We start from the raw sequence: 19,091 nt of genomic DNA on the forward strand, positions 1-19,091 counted from the left end.
TTAAATCTGTTCAAGTGTGTTTTATGGCCCAGAATATGGTCTACATTGGTGAATGTGGGCTAGAGAAGAATATGTATTCAGCTATTGTTGGATGGAGTTTTCTTTAAATGTCAGTTAGATCAAGTTGATTGACATGCTGCTCAGGTCATCTATTTCCTTATTGGTTTTCTGTCTGCTCGATCTGTCAGTTACTGACAGTGTTGTTGAAGTCTTTAACTATAATAGTGGATTTATCTCCTCTTTTCATTTTTCTCAGGTTTTGCTTCATGTGTTTTGATACCCTCTCGTTAGGTGTAAACAAGTACAAGATTGTTATGTCTTCTTGGAGAATTGACCTCTTTATTATATAATGACCCTCTTTATCCCTCATCATCTGACAAAATCTGCTTTGTCTGAAGTTAATATAATTACTTCAGCTTTCTTTTGGTTAGTGTTAGCATGGTATAGCTTTCCATCCTTTACTTTTGACATATGTAAATTTTTATATTTAAAGTTTGTTGCTTGTAGACAACTTATAGTTGGATCTTGTTTTGTCCACTGTGACTCTCTTTTGATGGCTGTATTTTTTAGACCATTCACATTTGAAGTGATTATTGATATAGTTGGGTAAATATCTTCCATGCTTGTAACTGTTTTGTATTCATTGCTTTTTTCTGTTTCCTTTTAATTAGGCATTCTATATGATTCAACTCTATCTCCTCTCAGAATGTATTAGTTTTCTGTTGCTGCTGTAACGAAAGAACACAAACTCAGTGGTGTAAAACAACACAATTTCTTTTACAGTTCTGTAGGTCAGAGGTTTGAAATGGGTCTCAGTGGGCTAAGCTCAAGGTGTGAGCAAGGCTATATTACTTTCTGGAGGCTCTAAGGGAGAATCAATTTCCTTGCCCTTTTAAATTTCGAGAAGCCACCCACAATCCTTGACTCGTGGCCTTCTTCCTCTATCTTTGAAGCCAGCTGTAGTGGGTCCAGTAGATTGCATCATTCTTATCTCATCTTCTGACTCCCTCTTCCATACTTAAGGACTCTGATTACATCCAGCCCACCCGGATAATCCCGAATAATCTCTGTATTTTAAGGTCAGGTGATTAGCAACCTTATTCTGTCTGCTGCCTTAATCTGAGGATTAGAATGTGGATATTCCTGGGGGGGCTATTATTCTGCCTACCACATAGCATATCAATTATACTTTAAAAATTTTTTTGGTGATTGCCCTGGAGTTTACAATATGCATTTTAAATTAACCTGAATCTGCCTTAAAGTAACACCATATTGCTTGATGTGTCATATAGATACCTTGTTAATAGCATAATCCCAATTTGTGCCTCCCACCGCTGTGACCTTGCTGTCACTCATTCACTTACCAGTGTGCTATGATCATCTAATACATTGTTACTATTATTACTTTAAACGGTTATTTTTTAGGTCAGTTAAGAATAAAAAAAAAAGGATTTTATCTTCATTTTATTTATTCCTTCTCTGATGCTCTTCTTTTCTTTATGTAGATCCAGGTTTCTGACCTGTATCATTTTCCTTCTGCTTGAAGAATTTTCTTTTTTTAACATTTCTTGCAGGACAGGTCTACTGGCGATGAATTCCTCAGTTTTTTGGGTCTGAAAAAGCCTTTATTTCTCCTTCACTTTTGAATTATAATATTGAGGAATATGGAATTCTAAAGTGGTGGTGGGGTTTCTTCCTTACTTTAAATATTTCACTCTGCTCTCTTCTTGCTTGCATGATTTCTGATGAGAAGTCCACTGTAATTCTTACTCTTTCCTCTGTAGTTAAGGTGTTTTTCACTCTCTGTAACTTCTTTCAAGATTTTTTGTCTTCTGATTTTCTGAATATGGTATACCTAGATGAGGGTTTTTGAGGGTATTTAATCTGTTTGGTGTTCTTTCAGCTTCCTGGGGTCTGTCATTAATTTTGGAAAGTTCTTGGCCATTATTATTTCAAATATTTCTTCTGTTTCCTTTTCTTTTTCTTCTCCTTCTGATATTCTAATAATGGGTATATGTTATACTTTCTGAAATCGTCCCACAGTTTTTGGATGTTCTGTTTTTTCCATTCTTTTTCCTCTTTGCATTTCAGTTTGCAAAGTGTCTGTTGACCTATATTCAAGCTCACTGCTTCTTTCTTTGGCTGTATGGAGTTTCTGATGAGCCCGTGGAAGGGGCTTTTACAATGCTCTTGGTTTTTAGCATTTCCTTTTGATTGTTTCTTACAGTTTCCATCTGTTTACATTATCCTTCTGAAAGCGTGCACCTCAGATTGGGACTTGAACCCACATGCTGGGACTTGAATCCAGACTGGGACTTGAACCCACGTGGCCAGGACTCGAACCCAGCCAAAACCTAGACTGGGACTTGAACCCACACGGCTGGGGCTCAAACCCAGCCAAAACCCACAGTCTTCCAACTGAGATCACACACCTGGTTTCAGGACTTAATGAAGCTCAGGTTCTCGACGTCTCATCGCAGAAAGAATTCAGTGAGAGACAAAGTGATATGTAGGAAGTGGATTTATTTAGAGAGAAACATGCTCCACAGAATGTGGGCCATCTCAGAAGGTGAGAAAGGCACCAGGGTATGGGAGTGGGTAATTTCATAGGCTAATGAGTGGGAGGAGTATTCCAGCTATTTTAGGAAGGGGTGGGGATTTCCAGGAACTGGGCCACTGTCCACTTTTTGATCCTTATGGTCAGTCTTGGAACTGTCCTGGCGCCTGTGGGTGTGTCATTTAGCTTGCTGATGTGAGCGTATACTGAGGCTCCAGGTCTACTGGAAAAAGTCGACTTGTTTGCCATCTTGGACCCATTTGGTTCTAATCACTTTATGTCATGTCCTTAGGTTATGTCATTCTTTCAAAGGTTGTGCCCTGCCTCCTTCCCTCCTGTTTCACTTCTGTTCTTTGCATGTTGTCTTTTTCCATTAGAGCCCTTAACATATTAATTACAGATATTTCAAAATCCCTGTCTGATAATCCCCAAATCTATGTCATCTGAGTCTGGTTCTAATGATTGCGTTGTCTTGTCAGACTGTTTTCTCTTTTATTATGCCTTGCATTTTTTAGTTGTTGCTTTTGAAAGACTGACACGTTGTATCAGGTAATAGGAACTAATAGGGGTTTGGCAGTGTTTAATATTTGCTGTAGCTACAGGTGCCAGAGGCTTCAAATTCTTCTAGTTCCCTTGTTTATATCTGCCCTCTTGACTTTGGGGTTTTCTAAGTACTGTTCCCCAGAGAGAGTCTGTGTCTTGCATCTCTTTCAGCTGTAACCCACCAGTATTATATTTGGAGCCCTGCTGGTGTGATGGTAAAAAGTGTGAGGGAGGGTAAGAGTTCTGCAATCTTCCAATTAAATCTCAGCCTACGTCTGTGACCTTCACAAGTGTTCTCCATTGCTGTAGCTTTTTTCCTCCCTGTAATGTACTCCCTTCCCTAGCTGCAGAGTTCCCAGTCTATTTTCTGGAAGGCTTCACCTTTGTTGATTACGTTTCCCCCCTTAGGTTTGACTGGAAGGCTTGGAGGGGCTGGAGTGGGAGGAATGCTCTTTCCTTCTTTCTTTCTTTTTTTTTTTTTTATAACCAGGTTCTTTATTTTGAATTTCAAAGGTTTAATATTCCATTTATACCCCATTTCTCTTTAATTTCCTTAACTTGCCACATGCCCTTTCCTGTTTTGACGTTCTAAATAATTCAAGCTATTTTGTAGAATATGAATAGCACATCTCAAATGCCTTTGATTGGAAGCGTTCAGTTCAGCCAACACTTATTTATTCATCACCTGGGTGCCAAGCCCTGTGTGAGGCACCTGGTCTACATAGTTCTTCCCTTTATTTTCAGTTGTCAAAGGAGTCAGTTCATCTGTGGTGCTTCAATAGGCTAAAGTCAGCATTTGAGGAAAACAGGCAAAGATCTGATTTTCAAGTCCTTTGAATGAAGTTGTGAGCAGCTACGATGTAGCAAGTGCTGGCTAGATGCAGAATAATCTTCCCTCCAGGAAGTTCATTCAACTGCCACTTAAAGCACCCTTAACTTTTCAAAGTAAAATGCTGAGGAATGCCTTTTCTTAATCTGGAGAAAGCTCTGGCAGTGTCTTTTCCCCTGGAGCATATGCCTTTGTTATGAAGGAAACTCTGGGCTTGTTTCATGTTTTGCAATGATTACTCTTCCCCTCCCTGCTGTGGTCACGAGGGGAATCTTTCTGGGGCCTTCACCTTCACAGTGCAGACCTGGTGGGATTCCTGGAGGTAAAGCCCACAGAAGTGTGGAACCCCCCCCCCCCCCCCACCAAAGACTGCATCCCTGCAGTTTTTCACTTTCACGCCAGTTCGCCCCTAGTCTCCAGCACCAGCTTATGGCTCCTGCAGCTTTTGCTTCAGGTAAGCAGATATCAGCTGTGTCTCCAGGTTTTGGGTGGTAGTTTGTCCTGTAACCTTAGTTCTCTGATGGGTTCAAAAGTGTCATTGATTTTCAGTTTGTTCTTGTAAGGATGGAAGTGATGGCTTCTAAGCTCTTTTCATGTTGGAGCTGAAAGCATGCTTTTTAACTTAGACTTTATGGCTTGTTACCGTCTTGAGTGAAGTACATACATACATAGGTTCAGGACAGCTGGTGTTGTATCTAGAGTTGATGATGTAGGCTGAATTTGATACTTCATTTATCAGCTGATTAACAATGATTTCAGGCTACATTTCCTGATAGCTTTTGATTTCCTTAGAAAAGCTTATCACTTTGAAATGTTCTTTTTTTGCAAGTATAAAAATATCTTGCAACTCTTCAGAAAAGCTTTTTGTATGCATTATTTTGTACTTTATAGTCAGCAAAAGCTATAGTAGCTCAGTCTTTACTAAATTTTCTATTTAGAAATAAAAAATTAGTACATGTAAGAATTTGTCAAATTGTCCCTTATCTGCAGAAACCTGATTCTGTTAGTTTGAGTTCCTCCTGAAGCAAATCCTGAGATATAAATTCAAATCCAAATTGTTTGTGAGTAATCCCAGGACACACCAGTACGGGAATGAGGAAGCAAGAGGTAGGAAAGTCAGCCAGTAAAGGGCATGTTTTTAAACCAGTTTCCACTGTGGGCAGTTAAAGCTTAATCATGCTGGGGAACACTGGGAGCTAATGTAGAATTACAGGTGGCAGAGTTATCCTGATGGGGAGGGTGGGAAGGAGCTGGCCTTTTTTTTACCAGTCCACTGTTGAGGGCTGCCCTTTGGGAGGGACACATTGCCCCATATTTGTGGGCCTACCCTGCAGGTGGGCAGATGGGCTCCAGAGGCTGGAGATGCAGGTGCTGGCAGTTGGAAGTCAGACCTACCTGTGCAGGTTGGTAAGGCTCGAGAGGATGGGCAAATGACATTGTCTGCTGTATTGATTTCCTACAGCGTGATTCAACAGGATGAGCTAGGGTAGAAATTGGTTGTTTGCCAATTAGATTTGTTAGCCTTCTAAACCTCTTGAGGTGGTAGATTGCATTCAGAAATGAGTTTTCTGAAAAAGGCTGAAGATTCTGTCACATTATGATTTGCTGATGGTCTCTTTTTGGTAGTACCTAGCCTGTTCACTTTGAAATACAAAAGCAGGGAATTCCCTGGGAGGTCCATTGGTTAGGACTCCACGCTTTCACTGCTGAGGGCCTGGGTTCAGTCGCTGGTTGGGGAACTAAGATCCCATAAGCTGCGTGGTGTGGCCAAAAAAAAATAATTGAAAAAAAATTGAAAAAATCCCCCAAAAGCAACAGTTTAGAACATAACCCTAGCCTTGTGCCTCTGGTAATGGCAGACTGGGTAACTTCATTCAAGCTAGTTGATGCTCCTGAAAAGTCTGAGAATTTACAAAATAGTAAAGAATTACTGGGCTAAGATTTTAGGAGATGATAGAAATCCAGAGAGGTGAACTTCTTGCTTGGGAGGAGAATTACTGATATCTTGAATCTCGTGGGAAACATAAATTTATGTTAAAAAAAATCACTGGATGATATATTTTTTAAAGAGTGGCAAATAGGAAATCACTGGTCTGTTCCTTGCCAGGTGGTATTACAAAGTGATTAAGGACATAGGGCTGACATCAGATCACCGGGATTCAAATCCAGTTTCTCCCCTTACTAGCTCTGTATCCTTAAAGCATGTTACTTAATTTCTGTACAATCAAGAGGGAAAAAGATAAGCATTGTTCTTTCCCTATCTATTATATTTTACACCATGGACTAGTATCTTGCTCTATTTTTGTTAGTCTTAATTTGCATACTTGACTAATGTACATAAACCACTTTGTTGGCACCGTATACACCAAGAGGCTCATGACGTGCTAGCAGAATAAAACACTCAATAGCCATGGTTTAAGGATAGTCAACTCTGCTAGTATGTCTTTGGACCCTAGGACAAAGCTGGCTGTAGAAGACCATGGATGTATGTATGCTGTCTGTATTGTATGTGTTTGGATATCTCAGAACACTTATTTCTAGCAACCACTTTTTTCCTTGTTCATTTATTTCATCTTTATCTGATGTACTTTTGGTTTAATCCCCCTTTTTATGGGCAGAAAGGGAACAAGAAATAACAGTTTTAAAGTTTTGGGGGTTGTGTTTATGTACTATTCATTTTATGTGCCTCTGTCAGAAGTTGCAGTCTGGAGGCTGGTCAACAGCTTTTGCAGTTTTTGAGTTTGAATTGCATCAGGTGGGGGATGTACCCCGCCACTTGCCACCACTCTTATGTTTTTTCTCTCTTGCTTCTTTTATCTGCTTGGCTTCTGACTACAGATGTACATGTTTGTTGCGCAGGCCCTTATGAGGCTGTGGTCACTTTCTCCTTATTTTCTTCCACAGGTCTTAACCAGGGAGAGCTGCTACTTTCTACTTATAGTCAGCCTCTACCAGCCCATATTCAATGACCAAGCAGGTGTCCTAAGTTTGGATATTTTAAGTACTTTGTCATATTGTCTATCCTTTTAGTTTTCTATTCTTTAGTGTTTAATTAAATTTGCTTCTACCTCCAATCAACATTACCATGTGGTTTTCATCTGCATTTGAGGTATAATATATAGACAGTTACATGTATTTATGCTTCTTGATTTTCTTATAGAGAGGAGATTCCTAAATATCAGAGGTCAAAGGATTGTTCTCAGGGAGCATACGATGTCTGGAATTTGCTCTGAACCTTTCCTAATTCAGTAATCGCCTTATTTGTAATTATGAACTATGTTTCCTTCTAGTCTTCAGAGTAGATAAGGAATGAGAAAGAATCATGTGTACTTTTGTGTTGTCATCACCTGGTAATTTCACAGGGTATGTAGGAAGGGCAGTGTTGTAAATCAGTATTTGTCCTTACGTGACTACAGCTGAGTTAAAATATGAACGTGTCTCTCTTAAGGAAAAAGCTAACAAATGTTTGCTGTTTGACCCTTTGGAATATAGAGTATACTGATGAGAAAGTAGCTAGAAACTACTGAAAGGTAAATACTTAACATTTAAAGAGAGACATTTTAAACTTCATTAAATATTATGAAAATTATTTTGTACTGAAGGAAAATGGGGGCTGTCCTGTTAAACTGAATTGTCTCATTAGCCTTGTAGTAAAAAAAAAAAAGATGGGTATTCAAAGAGGCACGCTAATTTCAGACTAGATAATGTTTTATAGAGAAAAAACAGTTTTTCAAATCATGCTTTTAGAATATTTGTTTAGTGTCCAAATTTTATTCTCAAATTTTTGACAAATTAATGGAATTAAAATATTTCTTTCTTTAAGTATGCTAAAATCCCTTTGCTTCTGAGGTTAAAAGAAAAGACCATATATTTCATTTGAAGCCTTCTACTATTTAATCCTCTCCAAATTTGTTCTTATATTTTTAAGTTAGGAAAGGAAATTTTTTCCTAAGAAAATTTTTACGCTGATTATTAAAAAAATACATATTCTTTGTATTTCTTTTTAAATGAAGAAAAATAGAACATTATCCATAATGCTGCTAACCATAATCTATTAAATTTATTTTTCAGTAACTGCAAATAGCAGTATAACATTTTATGGCTAGTGTAGAAAGATTAAAAACAACTAGTAGAATTTACAGCAAAACATTAATAGTGGTGAGATTTCAGGGGGGTTTTAATTTTTAACTTTTGGCTCATCTGCACTGTGATGAGAAAAACAACTTTTGAGGAAAACAACTTTGTTTTTCTGAGTTGCTGCCTAGGCATTTTACACTATGATAATTCTACTCACACCCAGAGTCTAGACATTCAGATCAGGGCTTGAGTTTAGGGTGCCTGCCCTAAGTTCCCACTTTGCTTTCCCCAGGGCATCTTTTTTTTTAGGGTATCTTTTTTTTTTTTTTTTTTTACTTTAATTTTTTTTTTTTTTTTGGCTGCGTTGGGTCTTCGTTGCTGTGCGCTGGCTTCTCATTATGGTGGCTTCTCTTGTTGTGGCTCACGGGCTCTAGGCGCGCGGGCTTCAGTAGTTGTGGCGCACGGGCTTAGTTGCTCCACGGCATGTGGGATCTTCCCGGACCAGGGCTCGAACCCGTGTTCCCCTGCATTGGCAGGCAGATTCTTAACTACTGCGCAACCAGGGAAGTCCCCTCACTCAGCATTTTTAATTCAATACACCAGCTCCGGCTTCTCAACACATGTATTTTCTGATTTTGTAGCATAATAGCAGAACTTAAAGTGTCAATCCCCGGCACCTTACATGGTGTCTGGCATATAAAGCTCCTACTGTGTTCCCAGTGTTAGCCTTTTCTTTAGGATTATTTAATGATTTTCAGAAGAAAAATGTTGGATCATTTAGTACATTTAATAGGCTATGATTGGAAAATTAATGGAATGATTTTAAGTATCTGTAGAGTGACACTGTATAATAGGCGTTGTCTTAGTGAACTGTACATAATTTACTTTATGGAGCATAATTGAGTAGTAGTGGGTATGTACTGTGTTCTTTGTTACTAGAAGATGACTGTGAAAAGCATCTCAAAATGGGTCTTCTTAGCTTCAACTATTGTGCTATTGAGAAATACCCTTCACTCTAATCTGATAATGATGCAGGAATTTAACTTCAGTGAGATCTCATGAGATTTTAGACCTGTGTGACCTAATAGTTTGCCACAAAGCATTTTTGGTGTAACAGTAGATGCTGATGGTAGCAAAAAAAGGCTTGGTTTTTGAACAGCCACTATGGAAAACGGTGTGGAGTTTCCTCAAAAAATTAAAAATAGAGCCACCATACGATCCAGCAAATCCACTCCTGGGTATTTTTCTGAAGAAAACATAAAACACTAATTCGAAAAGATTTATGCACCCCTATGTTCATTGCAGCATTATTTATAATAGCCAAGATATGGAAGCAACCTATGTATCCACTGATAGATAAATCGATAAAGAAGATGTGATACATATAGACACACATATATACACACACACACACACAATGGAATATTATTCAGCTATTAAAAAACAGTGGAACCTTTGCTATTTGTGACAACATGGATGGACCTAGAGGGTATTATGCTAAGTGAAATAAGTCAAAGAAAGATTTCACTTATATGTGGAATCTAAAAAAGAAAACAAACAGACATAAAACAGAAACAGACTCATAGATACAGAAAAACTGGTAATTGCCAGAGAGGATGGGGGGGTGGGGGAATGCATGAAATAGGTAAGGAAATTAAGAGGTACAGACTTACAGTTACAAAATAAATAAGTCACAGGGATGCAATGTACAGCATAAGAAATATAGTCAATAATGTTGTAATAACTTTGTGGTGAGAGATAACTTATCGTGGTGATCATTTTGTAAGGTATAAAAATACCGAATCACTCTGTTGTATACCTGAGACTAATATAATATTGTAAGTCAGTTATAGTTCAATTAAAAAAAATGACAATGAAACTGTCTATGTAAACTGCTTAGCTGTCTTCCTCCTCTCCTCCTCCTTCAGAGTAAACATTGATTTCCCAGGATGTGCTCTGCTTACATATTATACTCTTCTCTAAGATTTCTTGTTGCACAGAATCTAAAAGTGTCCTGTAACTTCTTTTGGAACAGAAATACACCTTAAAAATTATATAGTTATTTGTTAATTGTTAACACCAGACACTGTGCTAAACATAATGGGTTTGGAAAGATGGGAATGATCCTGTCCTTAAGGGGGTTTGCTTACAGTAAGCATAACAATGCTTATACTATAGGCAAATTGTTCATTGGTATATCTCCAGTCCGTGTATCTGGAAAGGATTCTTCTGTCATTAACTATACCTCTCCAGAATCTGAGTGTTGGCATCTCATTTTCCAACCACAACATTCAGTCTTTCCAGGTCACTCTCTTTGGTAACATAACTCCAACAATCATTCAGCCACATCGGAGTCTCTGATCATTGGCCCATCCACGTTTTTTCATCCTGCTTCATTCTTCCTTATCCTCTCATTTCTCCTTGTCTGGCTTAAATCTGTGGTTTGTCATTCTAATCAGCACATTGCATATACCTTTCCCCATTCTTCTTCTGTACCTCCCTGGCAAAACCCTGACTCTTAGCTTACAAGGCACCTGTTCCTGAGCAGCTCCCAGACCATGGCTAGAGAAAACATGAAACCATACCATCTTGTCTCACTGCAAATTCATGTAAACAGGTGGTTAGTCTTTTATTCATTTAATTTTTGAAAAATATATTACATTGATATCTAACTGCTGAAGTTTTTGCTTTATTAACTATTCAAGTTTATGATTGAAAGTGTTTGGTTACTAGTTGTTTTGTATTAACTAACCTTAAATATTTGCTTTGACCCTCCTTTTAAAGGCTTTCAAGCCTTGGATGTTGAAGCCATGGGTATGCAGACGGAATGGCAAACAGTATGAAGCAAAAAGACTTTATTGTGTAGATGCTGGATTCATTATTTGTTAGCATAGATTAGATTAAATTTTCAGCCTTTTGATTTTTGTTTGGATGTTTTAATTTCTTTCCTTAAGCAGTTAGGGACCTGTTACTTTATTATGTAACAGGCATCTGATTGGTTTCCACTTTTTTTATATTTGGTTGTTAACTTCTTGACCTGTCTAAAGGACTTCTGAAGTCTTTTTTTGCTTCTGAAGATTTATGATTAATTATATTTAAAAAATGACCTGATTTTGTAAATTCCTCTCATTTTTATAGGTTCCTTAATTTAGTATAATGATTCACTACATAAAACAATTTCTCTAAAAAAATTACCATAATATGGCTTGAAAAAAATAATAATTTTTACCTGATAGGATTGTTGAAAGTTAATACATTTTACAGTTCAGGACAAGGACTCTTGATGTTGAGCTGTGTGGAGAGGATGAGCTGGGGGTATTCCGTGAAGAATCTGGACAGAGTTGGCCAAATCTTATGGGTGAGGTCTTTAGGATAAAACTTTTTCATTTTGCCCTTAAGTGCTGGCAGCCAAGAGGTAGCCTAACATCATGCAGTGAACAAAATGGAAAGTAGCCTCCTGTTTTATCACGAAGAGCTTTATTTAATTTGTGAAATTGGACAGTGAGAGCCTGTTGTTTTTTGTACCTTTTCTAATAATAATTACGGCTATTGTCCTGCCCAGTTGTTATACTGTTGTTGACATAAAGTAGTCATGATCTCCATGTGTAGCATTAAGGTATTGATTGGCTCAAACAGGATAGTAAACATTTGTTTTGAAATCCCGTACTTTACAAGCATATTGATAACCATATTACAGTAATTTTTTCTTTAATTTCAATAAATATTTATTAAATGTTTGCTATGTGCCAGGTGTTGTTATAAGCTCAGGGGATACTGTAGGAAATAGAACAGACAAAAAACTTGCTCTGATGAAGCTTACATTCTAGCAGGGGGGAGATAGATAATAAATAATAAACATAATGAATAAGGAGTTAATGTAGTATGTAAGAAGGTGGTAAGCTGCATGGAGCAGGGAAGATGGGAAGTGCTGGTGCTTGGCAGTTGAGTTGCAGTTTTAAATATGGTAGTCTAGATAGAACTTTGTTGAGAAGGTAATATTTGAGCAAAGATTCAATAGAGGTGAACTTAGCTGGGATGAAAAGTATTCTAGGCAGAGGGAAGAACCAACACATAATCCCTAATACATTTAGTGACCTATAAGGAGACCAGTTTCTAGGATGAAATAAATGAGGAGGGAAGTAGTCGGAGATATAGTCAGACTCTTAGGGACTTGTAGGTCATTGTAAGGAACAGATGGTCACAAATACGTTTAATATTATATTTTAAATTTAGATCGAATGAGGAGGAAAAAGTTAACATGCGTTGAATTTGTCCTATATTCTTTCATTCTGTAGATATTTTTCAGCATCTTCTATGTGCCATTTATTGTGCTAAGTGAAGGGAGTACAGTGAGCAAAGAAACAGCCACAAAAGGTAGCCACAGTTTTTATGGAGATTATCTTGGTCCAGTGCAAATCAGTGTTTGTGTGCTAACCATTGTACCTGATGCTTTACAAATATTATCTTACATAATTCTAAGTATTTCATTTAATTCTAAGTATCTAGTAAGATAGACAGTATTGTTAACTTGGAATACAGTTGATGAAAATGAGGCTAAGAAAATTGGGTAATTTTTCCAAAGTTGCATGGCCAGTATGTGACAGAATTGGATTAGAACTTAATCTTGTCTTTTCATTATCTGTTGTTTGGTTCCCAATCTGTCTCTGCATCATAGGTAACCTATTAACTGTGGAAGCTTGTTAAAGCTGTAGACCCCTTAGCGCTACCTCCGCAAATTCTTGTTTAGCGCATCTGGCACAGAGCCCCAGGAATCTGCATTTGTAATAAACACTCTAGGGACTCCTGTATTTTGGAACTGTTGCCTTCAATATTATATTTATGGTGGGCATCCTAATCTTGTCCCTATTTTTAAAGAAAATGACTTCATCATTTCACCGTTGAGTATCATTTTTGCTGTAAGATATTTAGAGATGCTCTTGGTCAGATTAAGGATTTCCCTATTCCTAGTTGCTAAGAATTGAGTGTTGAATTTTAATAAGCTCTTTATAACCTCCACTGACCAAATCATATGCATTTTTTCCTTTAATTTTTTTAAGGTAGTAGATAATAATAGGTTTTCAAATATTGAACCAGCCTTGTATTCCTGAAGTAAATATAACTTGTTCATATGTATTCATTTTTTAAAACATTATTTGTTTCAGTTTTAGTGTTCTCTTTAAGATTTTCATAATCTGTCAGAGATTGTCTTTAATATTCCTTCCTCATACTGTTCCTGTTTTGTTACCAGGATGATAATAGCCTCAGAAAGTGAGACAAGAGCACATTTCCTCTTTTTCTGTTCTTTGGAGGTAGTCGTATGAGACTATTCATCTGTTCCTCAAATGTTTGATAGAACTCACTTGTAAAACTGTCTAGAAATGTTTTTATCTAGAAATGGTTTAATATTCAAAAGGACTAGTACAGCCATCCCAGTTTCCTGATTTACCAGTCTTAGTTGTGCATTTATATTTTTCTAGGAATTTATCCATTTCACTTAGATTTATGAACAATACTTTTATTTTTAATCCACATATATATTTATACTCTCTTTTTCATTTTTGGTATTATTTATTCCTGCTTTCTCTCTTTTTTTCTTTCTTTTTTTTTTCTCTCTTTTTCTTGATTAGTCTTGCCAAGTGCTTTGTTAATTTTATTGATCTTTTAAAGAACCAACTTTTGGCTTTGTTACCTTGTTTCATTTTCATTTTCTGTTAATTCCTGATATAACTGTTTTTGTTTCCTTCTTTTACTTTTGTTGGGCTTATTCTATTTTTCTGAATTCATTGTTTGTGGTCTGTATTTTCTGACATTAGCATCCCAGGCTATAAATTTGGCTTTTGCTGTATCTCACAAGTTTCGAAAAGTAGTATTTTCACTATTTAGTTCTAAATAGCTTCTAATTTCCATTTAGACGTTTTTTTGAGTTTTCTGGTTATCTTTTTGTCATTGATTGGTTTTCAGCTTAGTTGTCTTGTGATCACAGCATGTGGTCTATAGGATGCAAACTCTTTGACCCCACTTCTTGAGGGCATTTGCTTTTGCTCTGTCCTCTCATGGACAGCTCTTCCCCAGATATTTGCAGTACTCACTACTTTATTTCCTTCAGGCCTTGTCTAAATATCACCTTCTCGGTGAGGCCTTCCCTAGCCATCTACCTAAAATTTCACATACCCTTTTCTACTTCATATCGCTGTTCCCAGCTTTATTTTTTCTCCTTAGCACTTACCACTTTCTAGTATTATCCAACATCGTGTTCAAAACTGGGTAGGGAAGGAAGTAAAGTCCTTAAGGGATATGTGGCTGGGGACAGAAACAAAATATAAGCTTTGAGAGAAGGGAAAGTTTGAGTGCCTGCAGTGAGATTGAAGAGTAACTAATAGTAGTGCAGGTGACCCTTGAACAACAGGGGTTTAAAGTGCCTGGGTCCACTTATACGTCGAGTTTTTTCAATAAATAATACAGTTTGCCCTCCGTATTTCACAGGTTTTGAATCTGTGGATTCAGCCAACTGCGGACAGAAATTGCCATCTGTGGTTGGTTGAATCCCTGGGTGTGAAACCCGTGGATAAAGAGGGCCAATAAGGGACTTGAGCATCTGTGGATCTTGGTATACGTGGGGGCTCTGGAAGCCAACCCAGGCAGATACCAGGGGACAAATGCTAGTATGGGTAAGAACAACACAGCTGGGGAGTCAGGATTGTGCTCAGAGAGTGAGGTTTTCATTTAATATTTAAGAGGTTCGTCGATCAGTTGTGGATGATGATAAAATCAAGGGTAGGGGCAGGGTCCCTTAAGTAGAATGTGGGTGAAGGTTGTAGGAGGGACATGAATCAAGACATTTGGAAACTAGGGTTTTGAACGATTCTGGACATCACCCAACATGGTGGTGGGATTTGGGATAAAGAAGAAAGATGTGAACGAAATGTCAGTGTCCACCTGTCTTTCAGAGCTGCTTGATGGAATAGCCCTTGAATAGCATCGTCTGGCTTCTTGTGATTGGAGAAGGGATTGGCTGACTTTCTCTCTTGGTCCATTCTGCGTTCAGGGTCAAGGAGGCCAGGTTGAACTGGAAAGGCCTGGAGTGGTTTGAGGAAAACAATCTAAATATAAATCTTCTTAGATAGTTGAAGAAGCGATTGGCTCCTTAGATGCACAGTTCTTTATGGCATCAGAGCAGCCTGTGCAGTTAGTCTTGAACTAAAGAATTTCAGGGCCTTTTGAGGAATTAGTGCTTTTGTTTTCGATGTTGTTTGTTTGCTTGTTTTTTTCCTACCCCCAAGCAAATATTTTAGGAAGTTATAATGCCTGCTTTAGTTGAAATCTAATGTTTCACCTAAATGTTTCTAGTCTGTATTTCTGCAACATTTCTATTGCAAAGTTGCAACTTTTAATTTTTCATTTGTTTTGAATCCTCCATTCAACATTTTCTTCTACTTGCAAATAAAGTGGTTCTTTTTCTGTGCATGTCTTTAATTTTAAAAGTGCTAACAGGGCTTCCCTGGTGGCGCAGTGGTTGAGAGTCTGCCTGCCAATGCAGGGGACACGGGTTCGAGCCCTGGTTTGGGAAGATCCCACATGCCGCGGAGCGACTAGGCCCGTGAGCCACAATTGCTGAGCCTGCGCGTCTGGAGCCTGTGCCCCGCAACGGGAGAGGCCACGATAGTGAGAGGCCTGCGCACCGCGATGAAGAGTGGCCCCCACTTGCCGCAACTAGAGAAAGCCCTCACACAGAAACGAAGATCCAACACAGCCATAAATAAATAAATAAATAAAATTTAAAAAAAAAAAAAAAGTGCTAACAGCTGACATGACAGCACTTTCATTGTTACCTGACTTTCCTTTTGTGCTGTAGTCATTTCCCTTTGGTATTACTGTAGTGGGAGTTTTTGTTTGTTTGGATGGTGGTGGTGGTGTTTTCTTTTTTTTTTTGAGCTTTTGAATTGACAGGTAGTGAAATAACTAATAGTTCTTGGTTGGCAGATAGTTAAGAAATTGAGCTATTTACTGTCTTCTGGGCTTACAGCATAACTGTACAAAACAGCTTAATTTTTTTTTTAACTTTTGTTTGTTTTTATTAATTTTGTTTATTAATTTTGGCTGCGTTGGGTCTTTGTTGCTGTGCGCGGGCTTTCTCTAGTTGCGGCGAGCGGGGGCTACTCTTCATTGTGGTGCCCGGGCTTCTCATTGCGGTGGCTTCTCTTTGTTGCAGAGCACGGGTTCTAGGCACACGGGCTTCAGTAGTTGTGGCTCTTGGGCTCTAGAGCACAGGCTCAGTAGTTGTGGCGCACGGGCTTAGTTGCTTCGTGCCGTGTGGGGTCTTCCCGGACCAGGGCTCAAACCCACATCCCCTGCATTGGCAGGCAGATTCTTAACCACTGCGCTGCCAGGGAAGTCCAAAACAGCTTAATTTTTGAATTGGAGCTTACTGATGTTGATTTGCTTTGTCCTGATTTGGGAGGCATAATAATATTAGTTTCTAAATTATTTCATACTATAGAAATAAGAAGTAATGGATAAGTAGTATTGCTTTGTAGATTTCTTCTGTATATACATTACTTAAATAGGGTTTCTCTGCCCTCGTGTTCAGTGAAACTATTTTATATGTGCATTGGGCTCTTTACAAAGAATTCTTCAGGAAGTTGTGTGAGGCCTCCATGAAGACCAGATATTATCAGAAAGCTTAGGAAAAAACTGCTGTTCAATGCCATATTGTTTATAAGACATCATAAGGAGAGGGAAAATATAATTATTTGAACTCTTTCAGTTATAAATTTGAAATGTAACTGTTGAATCTAGAGTGGACATTAGGGCAGGTTTAATCTTTGATTGGAAAGTGAATATTTTTTCAAGTTGCTTATTTTTAATAACAGATTTTAATATCCTTGGATTAAAAGATTTAGTCTTATAATTTTACAATTAGAAGGGACCTTAGATGTACTGTCATGACGCATGTAGTACTTGTATTTTCCTTATGAAAAGTTAGAACCTGAAAAAAAATTAGCAAACTGAAAGCAGAACAAAGGTGAAGAAGTATCCATTAACATGGGCAAATGAATAAGTCAGCTATTTTGCTGCTGTTAGTTTTCTGAGTACTAACACATTGGCTTGTGGTTTTAATTGTCGAATCCCTTTATTTTTTTATTCAGTGCTAGCCATATATTTTCTTATATTTGGCTGTTGGTTAATGGTAGGCATAGGGGTCCTAAGTAAATTGTTTAGAAGTGCTATTTGGTAGGTTGGAAAACAGTGAACATAAACTTGGTAGTTGATTTATAAGTGTCTTGATGTGTCTAACATATTTATCTTTCTCTTTTAGGAAACTGAAAATGGCCCTTCAGCTATGCTAGGTCTATAATGGGAAGTGTCACAGTTCGATATTTCTGTTATGGATGCCTTTTTACATCTGCAACCTGGACGGTTTTGCTTTTTGTTTATTTCAACTTCAGTGAAGTGACTCAGCCACTTAAGAATGTGCCCATCAAGGGGTCTGGGCCCCATGGACCATTCCCCAAAAAATTTTATCCCCGTTTCACTCGAGGTCCAAGTCAAGTGTTAGAATCACAGTTCAAAGCAAACAAAATTGATGATGTGATAGAGAATCATATTGAAGATCCAGAAAGAGGCAACATGAAATTCTCTTCTGAACTGGGTAAGTGTATTTGATTTTTGCTAGCAGCATGTCAAAAGTATTTTATCATTGGAAGTTTAACTGTTCTTGAAATCATGTATTGTTCAGAGAATTAGAAATGTGACATTTTTTCTGCATTGATTTATTTCGTTCATGAACTAGCTGAGGTCATATGATTTTTGCAGGCTCAGTAGGGAGTTATATTCTATTTTGTCCAGTTTTGACTTCAATATTTTATGAGGACTTGGGAGAAACTAATGAGGTCCAGAATAGGAAAAAAAAAATAAGGAATGAAAAATTAAGTGGCTAGAGAGAAAATGGAACCTATGGGGAAGGATTATAATTGCTAGCATTATTTAATAAGGGAAAGTAATGGTTGAAAAGTGACTATATTTAACATATTTTGAAAGGCAGAGTTAATTAAAACAGAACATAAACCATTGAGTTTAGAAATAAGTTGAGATTACTTATATCTAATAAGATTTCTACTTATAAGAATTATTCAGGTGCCGGAATATATTTATTAAATACAGGAGTTTATAAAATAGAAACTTTTTTATTCTTCAAAAATTATATTCTGTTCAATTTGGAAGCAAGACACTGAATACTGTAATTCTAGAGTCCTGGTTTCAGCAAATTTTATTTAAGGGATAAATAAGCCCTTTAAAACTTGGTCTTTAAAACTTAAAAAAGAACTTTGATCTTCATTGATGCGTTAAATAATAAGTGATTTAAGAGTAAAAGCATATAGTAAGAGATTCTGAGAGATTAAAAGATCCACAGAATATAAAGGAAATGTTAAAACATTTTTTTTTCACTTCATCATAGTTTCAAAGAATAAAATCAGTTCCTAGGATTTAATCACTTCCTAATACAGGAAGTTGAACATATTTAAAATTATATGAGGAAATGGAGGCTATTACTTACTTTAGTTTTCATAAAATATACCTTCCAGTCTTTTTCAAACAGCCATTTGGACATCTTAAAAGCATTAATGGGAAAATTTCTAGTTTTTTTGTTTAGAGTAATTTTTGTAAAACTTTTATAAAGAAGTAACATTGGGTTTACCGTTTTGAATGGACTTTGTTTGCCTGTGAAAGAATTAGTGAGAGAATTGTAGATATTTGAAGTGACAAACCCAAATTGCCTACCTGAAAAACTAAATTCTTTATAAAAGATCCTAAAGATCACAAACAAATATTATAGCGAATAAATGAATTCAGCAAAGTTACAGGGTACAAGATCAACACACCAAAACCAGTTGTATTTCTGGACACTAGCAATAAACAGCCCAAAAGTAAAATTAAGGGGACAATCCCATTTACAATGGAATCAGAAAGAATAAAGTACTTAAGAATAATATAGCCAAGGAGGTCTAAGATTTGTACACTGAAAACTACACAGCACTATTGAAAGAAATAAAAATAGACCTAAATAAATGGAAAGAGGTCCATGGA

General features: G+C 37.3%; 1 protein-coding gene across 5 annotated transcripts in view; it reads left to right on the plus strand.

The window, feature by feature from the left end:
- Positions 1 to 19,091, plus strand: part of GALNT11 (polypeptide N-acetylgalactosaminyltransferase 11) — a 48,629-nt gene that overhangs the window by 5,825 nt on the left and 23,713 nt on the right. For 4 of the 5 annotated variants that reach the window (XM_068549724.1, XM_068549720.1, XM_068549723.1 and 1 more), the window contains exon 2: positions 17,323 to 17,655. In XM_068549724.1, coding sequence (XP_068405825.1) covers positions 17,361 to 17,655 — 295 coding nt within the window. In that variant the 5' untranslated portion in view covers positions 17,323 to 17,360. Of the gene's footprint in view, positions 1 to 17,105; positions 17,238 to 17,322; positions 17,656 to 19,091 lie in introns of those variants that run through there. The other variant, XM_068549721.1, reaches the window with a different exon arrangement.

This window comes from Eschrichtius robustus, chromosome 8 (assembly GCF_028021215.1).
Source record: "Eschrichtius robustus isolate mEscRob2 chromosome 8, mEscRob2.pri, whole genome shotgun sequence".
NCBI classification, from domain to species: Eukaryota; Metazoa; Chordata; class Mammalia; order Artiodactyla; family Eschrichtiidae; genus Eschrichtius; species Eschrichtius robustus.